The 10,972-nt window shown below is 34.4% G+C and overlaps 3 protein-coding genes across 5 annotated transcripts; all 3 read right to left on the bottom strand.

Moving 5' to 3' along the window:
• Positions 1-2,855: 2,855 nt before the first annotated feature.
• Positions 2,856-5,919, bottom strand: LOC131690856 (uncharacterized). 2 transcript variants are annotated; one of them, XM_058976922.1, is made up of 3 exons: positions 4,041-5,919; positions 3,905-3,970; positions 2,856-3,850 (listed from the first exon to the last, which is right to left on the bottom strand). In XM_058976922.1, the coding sequence occupies exon 1, from the start codon at positions 5,832-5,834 to the stop codon at positions 4,239-4,241; it is 1,596 nt and encodes a 531-aa protein (XP_058832905.1). In that variant the 5' UTR covers positions 5,835-5,919; the 3' UTR covers positions 2,856-3,850; positions 3,905-3,970; positions 4,041-4,238. The 2 variants fall into 2 exon arrangements, with proteins under 2 accessions (XP_058832905.1, XP_058832904.1); XM_058976921.1 differs by having other exon boundaries at positions 3,905-5,919.
• A 25-nt stretch (positions 5,920-5,944) lies between these two features.
• Positions 5,945-9,052, bottom strand: LOC131690857 (uncharacterized). Of its 2 annotated transcripts, XM_058976925.1 has the most exons (3): positions 7,176-9,052; positions 7,040-7,105; positions 5,945-6,985 (listed from the first exon to the last, which is right to left on the bottom strand). In XM_058976925.1, the coding sequence occupies exon 1, from the start codon at positions 8,965-8,967 to the stop codon at positions 7,372-7,374; it is 1,596 nt and encodes a 531-aa protein (XP_058832908.1). In that variant the 5' UTR covers positions 8,968-9,052; the 3' UTR covers positions 5,945-6,985; positions 7,040-7,105; positions 7,176-7,371. The 2 variants fall into 2 exon arrangements, with proteins under 2 accessions (XP_058832908.1, XP_058832907.1); XM_058976924.1 differs by having other exon boundaries at positions 7,040-9,052.
• Positions 8,997-10,901, bottom strand: LOC131687636 (uncharacterized). Its single transcript, XM_058971723.1, has 4 exons — positions 10,309-10,901; positions 10,173-10,238; positions 9,045-10,118; positions 8,997-9,001 (listed from the first exon to the last, which is right to left on the bottom strand). The coding sequence occupies exons 3-4, from the start codon at positions 9,976-9,978 to the stop codon at positions 8,997-8,999; spliced, it is 939 nt and encodes a 312-aa protein (XP_058827706.1). The 5' UTR covers positions 9,979-10,118; positions 10,173-10,238; positions 10,309-10,901.
• Between the last annotated feature and the right edge of the window lie 71 nt (positions 10,902-10,972).

Below are 10,972 nucleotides of genomic sequence, written 5' to 3'. Positions count from 1 at the left end.
CAATGCATTTAATTCTGCTCATTTTCTTCTTTTTATTCATTTTATCGCTCCAGCTCATTTTATTTATTTGATTCGTTTGTTTTATTTATGCATTTCATTTATTTTTTACTTTATTCATTTTGTTCATCCATTCTTTTTATTCATTTGATCCATTTCATTAATTTGATTCATTGTATTCACAGGATGAATTAAATCAATTTGATTCATTTAATTCATTTGATTCATGTGATTCGTGTGATTCATGTGATTCATTTGATTCAAATGATTTATTTGATTTATTTGATTCATTTGTTTCATTTGATTCATTTGATTCATTTGATTCATTTGATTCATTTGATTCATTTGATTCATTTGATTCATTTGATTCATTTGATTCATTTGATTCATTTGATTCATTTGATTCATTTGATTCATTTGATCCATTTGATTCATTTGATTAATTTGATTCATTTGATTCATTTGATTCATTTGATTCATTTGATTCATTTGATTCATTTGATTCATTTGATTCATTTGATTCATTTGATTCATTTGATTCATTTGATTCATTTGATTCATTTGAATCATTTGAATCATTTGATTCATTTAATTCATTTGATTCATTTGATTCATTTGATTCATTTGATTCATTTGATTCATTTGATTCATTTGATTCATTTGATTCATTTGATTCATTTGATTCATTTGATTCATTTGATTCATTTGATTCATTTGATTCATTTGATTCATTTGATTCATTTGATTCATTTGGTTTATTTGATTCATTTGATTGATTTAATTCATTTGATTTATTTGATTCATTTGATTCATTTGATTCATTTGATTCATTTGATTCATTTGATTCATTTGATTCATTTGATTCATTTGATTCATTTGAATCATTTGAATCATTTGATTCATTTGATTCATTTGATTCATTTGATTTATTTGATTTATTTGATTGATTTAATTCAGTTGATTCTTTTGATTCATTTGATTCATTTGATTCTTTTGATTCTTTTGATTCTTTTGATTCTTTTGATTCATTTGATTCATTTGATTCATTTGATTCATTTGATTCATTTGATTCATTTGATTCATTTGATTCATTTGATTCATTTGATTCATTTGATTCATTTGATTCATTTGATCCAAAATACTGGACCAGTAAATTCTGTTCTGCACATAAATCTTTTTTCGGGAATATGTGACCAAAAAGTAAACTTTGAATTCGTCAAGTAAAGAAGCATGAAAACAAAAAGAATAAAACCAAAAAAAGATGGAAGCCCTAGAAAGTCCATTGCATATTTATTAGCCTTTTCTCAGAAGATGGGATTTTCAAAAACATTTCAAAACTTTCTGATGCAATGGTTTTCAAATTCGTACAATCCGGTTTATTCATTATTTATTATTAATTCAAAAATGTGTTTGGCTTCAAATATATGACGATTTCATTTTAATTAATAATTTCATTCCGCATCTTTTTATTCGTTTTGTTCATCTGCGTTCATTTTACTTATTTTATTCGTTTCATTCTTTGGATTCACTCTGATCAGTTTAGTTTTTGTGCATTTTACTCATATCATTCATTGTTTTCATTGTATGTATTTTATTAATTTTTTCCAGTTTATTCATTTTGTTCAGTTTCTTCATTTTAATAATCTGACTACTTTTTCAGTTTTAATCATTTCATCCAAATAATTTATTTGATTCAATTTATTTCTTTATATTAATTTATAACCTTTCACTGTTGTTCAATTTTTCATTTTAATCAATGCATTTAATTCTGCTCATTTTCTTCTTTTTATTCATTTTATCACTCCAGCTCATTTTATTTATTTGATTCGTTTGTTTTATTTATGTATTTCATTTATTTTTTACTTTATTCATTTTGTTCATCCATTCTTTTTATTCATTTGATCCATTTCATTAATTTGATTCATTGTATTCACTGGATGAATTAAATCAATTTGATTCATTTAATTCATTTGATTCATGTGATTCGTGTGATTCATGTGATTCATTTGATTCAAATGATTTATTTGATTTATTTGATTTATTTGATTTATTTGATTCATTTGATTCATTTGATTCATTTGATTCATTTGATTCATTTGATTCATTTGATTCATTTGATTCATTTGATTCATTTGATTCATATGATTCATTTGATTCATTTGATTCATTTGAATCATTTGATTCATTTGATTTATTTGATTCATTTGATTCATTTGATTCATTTGATTGATTTAATTCATTTGATTCATTTGATTTATTTGATTCATTTGATTCATTTGATTCATTTGATTCATTTGATTCATTTGATTCATTTGATTTATTTGATTCATTTGAATCATTTGAATCATTTGATTCATTTGATTCATTTGATTTATTTGATTTATTTGATTGATTTAATTCATTTGATTCTTTTGATTCATTGGATTCTTTTGATTCTTTTGATTCTTTTGATTCATTTGATTCATTTGATTCATTTGATTCATTTGATTCATTTGATTCATTTGATTCATTTGATTCATTTGATTCATTTGATTCATTTGATTCATTTGATTCATTTGATTCATTTGATTCATTTGATTCATTTGATCCATTTGATTCATTTGATTCATTTGATTCATATGATTCATTTGATTCATTTGATTCATTTGATTCATTTGATTCATTTGATTCATTTGATTCATTTGATTTTTCTGATTCATTTTATTCGTATCTTTAATTTTATGCATTTCCTGTTCAGTCATTCGTTTTATTTCATTCAATTTGTTAGTATGAGTCAATTTATTCTATTAATCTTATAACTATTTCTAAATATAATCTTAATTTTTATGTAATAACCTAATCTAATTTGATTCGTGTATTTGGATGAAAATTATAATGATTTTCATTAATTTTTCTACTCATTTTATGAATTTAGAAACCTGTTGTTTCATTTTTTGCTTTACTTTTTTATTTCGGTCGTTTTGTTGATTTCTATAATTTATTCAGTTTATTCGAGATTTTATTCGTGCAAGACTAGAAACTGTTTTCATCCCACCTCTAATTGGGTGCCTACTTCTCGTGAGTTCTGCAAACTAATCCAATAGTGAAATGTGTAAGAAATGTCGCATCTCACTGCTAGGTGGATTAAATCGGTTTTTGACAATTGACATTTGTTTAGGTGGTTGATTTTGTTGTTTTTAGCTTTTCACATTTCTTACAAAAGAAATGTATAGGATTCGCTCAAATTTTGAAAACTTTTTCCGAGGCCCGGAGGGCTGAGTCTCATATACCAATCGACTCAGCTCGACAAATTGAGACAATGTCTGTATGTGTGTGTATGTGTGTATGTATGTATGTATGTACAAAATGTCATGTAATTATCTCAGTAAAGGTTGAACCGATCTTAATGAAATTAGTTTCAAATGAAAGGCCTAACGTTGCCATTTGACACTATTATTTTTGATTTTCGATATGTTGTTTACTTTCTGAGATATGGGCGATTTTGTCAAAACACAGCAGGTTTTTTGCAAATAACTTTCGAAGAATACGATATTGTCCCACAAACTGCACATAAATAGAAAGCTTGTAAAAATGCCTTTCTAACAAGCTACAGATTGTCTAAATCCGTGCACGAGCGGCGAAGATATTAGACATTTTGTATTTTTAGTCCTCGCTTACCAATTTCCACTAATTAAAAATGAGATTGTGTCATACAGAATATTGCTTTACTGGTGTTTTAGGGGCAAAACTAAACCGATTTTGAATATCGGGGTATGGGTTAGGTGTATGGCTTTGCAGTCTAATTTTTAAGCAAAAACAAACTATTTTGTCTTCATCCGACGTTTCGGTCCGTTTGGGACCTTTTTCAAGGATTCTAAAAGTTTATTGATGTGAAAATTACTGCATAACATTGTCTTATAAATTTTACCGATAATTGTTGTTTTGTTGTCAGATCTGTTGTTGTACAACAATGGATTGTCATATGGTTTTTCAGCTGTTCAAATAAAAGATAATCACCATATAATTCTTATTTTCGCCAGAACGAATTCTCTCCGTGTACTTACGATCATCTGTTCCGATCGTGTAAAGTTTTATCGGGATCGAAATGCTCGTCTTTTCCTCTGAATTCGGTTCAGTTAATATCTTTCAGCTAACTGCTAACTTTTGTAAATGTCAATTCTTTTTGAGTGTGTTGTGTTTTGCTACATGATGGTGTGTGTGTGTGATGATACCCTGTGCGTGATTACCTTAGGTTACTTCTCTCAATCCCTCGCTCTCTCTCTCTCGGCAGCAAGACTAGTGTTTGTGTGTCTGGTTTGTTTTGGTTCTCTCTTCGTCTTTCTCGTGTGTATCATGTGTAGTATACCACCATATGCTGTATGTAAATTGTCCGTGTCTGTCCTCTTGTTGACTGCATGATGGGTGTTTTTTATATGGCAACTTTCAATTACAGGCAAATTTGCTGTTTTGAATGTGCGATCAATTATTACTGGACTATCTAGCCTGAAGGTATGTCCCGTGGCAGCTGCGTGGTCAACCAATGCTGTCTTCTCTCTAATACAAGCTATTGCTGTGTCGTTGTTAGTATACCCGGCATCTCGCAGAGTGTTTAGTTTTTTTATGTTTGAACGGTGTCCGCTGAGTCGGTTTTTTAGTTTTGTACTCGTCATACCAACATATGAGCCGGGGCATTCCTCACAGGCTATTTTATATATTATGTTGCTCAGTTCCTCTTTTGGTGTTATGTCTTTAACCGGTGGTAGAAGTGCACCAACGGTTTTAGTGTTTTTGTTGGCTATTTTTGTTCGAGGGAATTCTTTTCGCAATGTTTTAGTTAATCTATGTGTGAGTCCATCGACGTTGGTGAGTGAGCAGTAAAAGTCCGTTTCGACAGTTTTTCTGTTCACTTCCATAGCTGTATCGGCTGCTGGTTTGCTGCATACGTGATTGATGATTCGATTTATTAGAGTTTTTGGATAGTCGTTTAGTCTGAGGTGCCGAAAGATGACATTGTTGATTTTCGCCGAGTTCCAATTCGTGGAAAGACGATACACTCTTTGGGCAAAGTTTATGGCTACATTCATCTTCTGGTGCATTGGATGACATGAATAGTAGTTCAAAAATCTACCCGATGCTATTGGTTTTGTGTACCATTCAGTTTTAATTGTTTGATCGTCTTTCCTTACTAGTACCATATCCAAGAAAGGAAGGCGCTTGTTTTCTTCCACTTCTGTGGTAAACTGGATATGGTGATTTAAACTGTTGAATGTTGTTTTTATTGCTTCAATTTTATCGCGTGGCAAGGATAGGAACAAATCATCCACGTACTTTTTAAGATAGGGGATGGGTATGTTCACGACAGTTAATGCTTCGTTGAGGAGGTCTTCGAGTACCATATCGGCAATGATGGGTGATAGTGGGTTGCCTATAGCTGTACCAAACTTTTGTTTGTAGTAGCCTCCTTGGAAAGCGAAATAACTACAATCAATGCAAAACTCCGTTATTTCCCAGAACAAATCCAAACATATGGAGGTATTTGTTTCAATCTTGGCCCAATGCGTGAAGATGCTCTTTCTCACCAGTTCCTTTGGAATGGACGTGAAAAGTGAAACAACATCAAATGAAACGAGAACATGATCGTTAGGGAGATTGATGTTGTTGATGTATTGGCAGAACTCGTAAGAGTTCCGTATGTTGTATTTGCTATGAACAGACTTTTGGAGAATGTTTGCCACATATTTCGACAGGTCATAAGTTGGTGATGTCATGCATGGTACAACCGGCCGTAAGGGTAGTTCTGGTTTGTGTGCCTTGGGTTGGCCATATATCTTCGGACATACAGCTTTGTATGTTCGCATTTTTGTTGCTGTCGCTCGATCAACGAGGCCTAGGCTTTCGAGTCTTCGAACTATGTTGTTGTTTTTTGTCTGAAAACCTGAGGTTGGGTCTCTACCGACTTTTTCGTAAGTTTGTTCGTCTCCAATTAGGATCTTCATCTTCATAGTGTAATCTTCTTTGTCCATTATGACGGTCTTGTTTCCCTTGTCGGACTGTAGCACTAGTACTTCAGGGTGTTGTTTGAAAAAGATCCTGGTTTGTTTTTCAGCTTGGTTATATAGTTTGACTTGTGGGTTGGTTGGTGCGCACGATTGATGTATGAAGTTTTGTATGTTGTTTGCAATTGCGCAACGAGTCCTTTCTTGTACATCCGTGTCTGTGTGTGATTTTATTATACCTTCGACATCTGCGATAATATGGTAGAACGGGATCTCAGAAGGGCTTGTATACGGGAGAGCAAATTTTGCTCCTAAACTGAGTAGCATTTCCACTTTGCTGGGAATTGCAACTGTTGTAGCATTATACAACGCTTTGTTGTTTATCGTTGGTAAAGAACTTTTTATACCTTCTGTGAATTTTGTTAAAAGTCTCTGATATTTTTTGGTAATCGATTTTCTGTTTTTATCTGTCTGCTGTTGGTGAAAACTATGTTGAATATCGAGGAAAGATTTCGAGACAGGTTCTGGTACCACGGCTTTGATGGTTTTCCGCAAGTGCTCGCAATTTGACTGGTATACTTTTATTTTGTAGAAAGTTTGCTTTATCTCGAGATTTAATATAGTCTTTTTGAATTTTGCGACACAATTTTCCATTTTTCGCAGATATGGACTGCGATCTTCCATTAGTTCGAACAAACATTTAAAAGAATTTTGAATATGGTCCGGAAACACTCCGTTTCGACGACACCGTAGAAGAAATTCTTTCCGGACTTCCATGCAGCTTAATTTTCTGTTGTTATCAGCGTATTGTTTAAATTGAATCTTAACTGTACTTCCGAATTCGTTGTCTATAGTTTCGTAGAAACCGGCCATGGTTTTAATCTTTGAACTGGAGTCGACTGTTTCCAATTTTTAGGTTAGGTGTATGGCTTTGCAGTCTAATTTTTAAGCAAAAACAAACTATTTTGTCTTCATCCGACGTTTCGGTCCGTTTGGGACCTTTTTCAAGGATTCTAAAAGTTTATTGATGTGAAAATTACTGTATAACATTGTCTTATAAATTTTACCGATAATTGTTGTTTTGTTGTCAGATCTGTTGTTGTACAACAATGGATTGTCATATGGTTTTTCAGCTGTTCAAATAAAAGATAATCACCATATAATTCTTATTTTCGCCAGAACGAATTCTCTCCGTGTACTTACGATCATCTGTTCCGATCGTGTAAAGTTTTATCGGGATCGAAATGCTCGTCTTTTCCTCTGAATTCGGTTCAGTTAATATCTTTCAGCTAACTGCTAACTTTTGTAAATGTCAATTCTTTTTGAGTGTGTTGTGTTTTGCTACATGATGGTGTGTGTGTGATGATACCCTGTGCGTGATTACCTTAGGTTACTTCTCTCAATCCCTCGCTCTCTCTCTCTCGGCAGCAAGACTAGTGTTTGTGTGTCTGGTTTGTTTTGGTTCTCTCTTCGTCTTTCTCGTGTGTATCATGTGTAGTATACCACCATATGCTGTATGTAAATTGTCCGTGTCTGTCCTCTTGTTGACTGCATGATGGGTGTTTTTTATATGGCAACTTTCAATTACAGGCAAATTTGCTGTTTTGAATGTGCGATCAATTATTACTGGACTATCTAGCCTGAAGGTATGTCCCGTGGCAGCTGCGTGGTCAACCAATGCTGTCTTCTCTCTAATACAAGCTATTGCTGTGTCGTTGTTAGTATACCCGGCATCTCGCAGAGTGTTTAGTTTTTTTATGTTTGAACGGTGTCCGCTGAGTCGGTTTTTTAGTTTTGTACTCGTCATACCAACATATGAGCCGGGGCATTCCTCACAGGCTATTTTATATATTATGTTGCTCAGTTCCTCTTTTGGTGTTATGTCTTTAACCGGTGGTAGAAGTGCACCAACGGTTTTAGTGTTTTTGTTGGCTATTTTTGTTCGAGGGAATTCTTTTCGCAATGTTTTAGTTAATCTATGTGTGAGTCCATCGACGTTGGTGAGTGAGCAGTAAAAGTCCGTTTCGACAGTTTTTCTGTTCACTTCCATAGCTGTATCGGCTGCTGGTTTGCTGCATACGTGATTGATGATTCGATTTATTAGAGTTTTTGGATAGTCGTTTAGTCTGAGGTGCCGAAAGATGACATTGTTGATTTTCGCCGAGTTCCAATTCGTGGAAAGACGATACACTCTTTGGGCAAAGTTTATGGCTACATTCATCTTCTGGTGCATTGGATGACATGAATAGTAGTTCAAAAATCTACCCGATGCTATTGGTTTTGTGTACCATTCAGTTTTAATTGTTTGATCGTCTTTCCTTACTAGTACCATATCCAAGAAAGGAAGGCGCTTGTTTTCTTCCACTTCTGTGGTAAACTGGATATGGTGATTTAAACTGTTGAATGTTGTTTTTATTGCTTCAATTTTATCGCGTGGCAAGGATAGGAACAAATCATCCACGTACTTTTTAAGATAGGGGATGGGTATGTTCACGACAGTTAATGCTTCGTTGAGGAGGTCTTCGAGTACCATATCGGCAATGATGGGTGATAGTGGGTTGCCCATAGCTGTACCAAACTTTTGTTTGTAGTAGCCTCCTTGGAAAGCGAAATAACTACAATCAATGCAAAACTCCGTTATTTCCCAGAACAAATCCAAACATATGGAGGTATTTGTTTCAATCTTGGCCCAATGCGTGAAGATGCTCTTTCTCACCAGTTCCTTTGGAATGGACGTGAAAAGTGAAACAACATCAAATGAAACGAGAACATGATCGTTAGGGAGATTGATGTTGTTGATGTATTGGCAGAACTCGTAAGAGTTCCGTATGTTGTATTTGCTATGAACAGACTTTTGGAGAATGTTTGCCACATATTTCGACAGGTCATAAGTTGGTGATGTCATGCATGGTACAACCGGCCGTAAGGGTAGTTCTGGTTTGTGTGCCTTGGGTTGGCCATATATCTTCGGACATACAGCTTTGTATGTTCGCATTTTTGTTGCTGTCGCTCGATCAACGAGGCCTAGGCTTTCGAGTCTTCGAACTATGTTGTTGTTTTTTGTCTGAAAACCTGAGGTTGGGTCTCTACCGACTTTTTCGTAAGTTTGTTCGTCTCCAATTAGGATCTTCATCTTCATAGTGTAATCTTCTTTGTCCATTATGACGGTCTTGTTTCCCTTGTCGGACTGTAGCACTAGTACTTCAGGGTGTTGTTTGAAAAAGATCCTGGTTTGTTTTTCAGCTTGGTTATATAGTTTGACTTGTGGGTTGGTTGGTGCGCACGATTGATGTATGAAGTTTTGTATGTTGTTTGCAATTGCGCAACGAGTCCTTTCTTGTACATCCGTGTCTGTGTGTGATTTTATTATACCTTCGACATCTGCGATAATATGGTAGAACGGGATCTCAGAAGGGCTTGTATACGGGAGAGCAAATTTTGCTCCTAAACTGAGTAGCATTTCCACTTTGCTGGGAATTGCAACTGTTGTAGCATTATACAACGCTTTGTTGTTTATCGTTGGTAAAGAACTTTTTATACCTTCTGTGAATTTTGTTAAAAGTCTCTGATATTTTTTGGTAATCGATTTTCTGTTTTTATCTGTCTGCTGTTGGTGAAAACTATGTTGAATATCGAGGAAAGATTTCGAGACAGGTTCTGGTACCATGGCTTTGATGGTTTTCCGCAAGTGCTCGCAATTTGACTGGTATACTTTTATTTTGTAGAAAGTTTGCTTTATCTCGAGATTTAATATAGTCTTTTTGAATTTTGCGACACAATTTTCCATTTTTCGCAGATATGGACTGCGATCTTCCATTAGTTCGAACAAACATTTAAAAGAATTTTGAATATGGTCCGGAAACACTCCGTTTCGACGACACCGTAGAAGAAATTCTTTCCGGACTTCCATGCAGCTTAATTTTCTGTTGTTATCAGCGTATTGTTTAAATTGAATCTTAACTGTACTTCCGAATTCGTTGTCTATAGTTTCGTAGAAACCGGCCATGGTTTTAATCTTTGAACTGGAGTCGACTGTTTCCAATTTTTAGGTTAGGTGTATGGCTTTGCAGTCTAATTTTTAAGCAAAAACAAACTATTTTGTCTTCATCCGACGTTTCGGTCCGTTTGGGACCTTTTTCAAGGATTCTAAAAGTTTATTGATGTGAAAATTACTGTATAACATTGTCTTATAAATTTTACCGATAATTGTTGTTTTGTTGTCAGATCTGTTGTTGTACAACAATGGATTGTCATATGGTTTTTCAGCTGTTCAAATAAAAGATAATCACCATATAATTCTTATTTTCGCCAGAACGAATTCTCTCCGTGTACTTACGATCATCTGTTCCGATCGTGTAAAGTTTTATCGGGATCGAAATGCTCGTCTTTTCCTCTGAATTCGGTTCAGTTAATATCTTTCAGCTAACTGCTAACTTTTGTAAATGTCAATTCTTTTTGAGTGTGTTGTGTTTTGCTACATGATGGTGTGTGTGTGATGATACCCTGTGCGTGATTACCTTAGGTTACTTCTCTCAATCCCTCGCTCTCTCTCTCTCGGCAGCAAGACTAGTGTTTGTGTGTCTGGTTTGTTTTGGTTCTCTCTTCGTCTTTCTCGTGTGTATCATGTGTAGTATACCACCATATGCTGTATGTAAATTGTCCGTGTCTGTCCTCTTGTTGACTGCATGATGGGTGTTTTTTATATGGCAACTTTCAATTACAGGCAAATTTGCTGTTTTGAATGTGCGATCAATTATTACTGGACTATCTAGCCTGAAGGTATGTCCCGTGGCAGCTGCGTGGTCAACCAATGCTGTCTTCTCTCTAATACAAGCTATTGCTGTGTCGTTGTTAGTATACCCGGCATCTCGCAGAGTGTTTAGTTTTTTTATGTTTGAAAAACAAACCAGGATCTTTTTCAAACAACACCCTGAAGTACTAGTGCTACAGTCCGACAAGGGAAACAAGACCGTCATAATGGACAAAGAAGATTACACTAT

Source organism: Topomyia yanbarensis, chromosome 3 (genome assembly GCF_030247195.1).
Source record: "Topomyia yanbarensis strain Yona2022 chromosome 3, ASM3024719v1, whole genome shotgun sequence".
NCBI classification, from domain to species: domain Eukaryota; kingdom Metazoa; phylum Arthropoda; class Insecta; order Diptera; family Culicidae; genus Topomyia; species Topomyia yanbarensis.
This window is presented reverse-complemented; position numbering and strand designations above follow the sequence as displayed.

What these genes read in the sequence shown, in the direction of transcription:
- LOC131690857 (XM_058976924.1), bottom strand. Translation starts at nt 8,967, where the DNA reads ATGCGAACATACAAAGCTGTATGTCCGAAGATATATGGCCAACCCAAG.
- LOC131687636 (XM_058971723.1), bottom strand. Translation starts at nt 9,978, where the DNA reads ATGGCCGGTTTCTACGAAACTATAGACAACGAATTCGGAAGTACAGTT.
- LOC131690856 (XM_058976921.1), bottom strand. Translation starts at nt 5,834, where the DNA reads ATGCGAACATACAAAGCTGTATGTCCGAAGATATATGGCCAACCCAAG.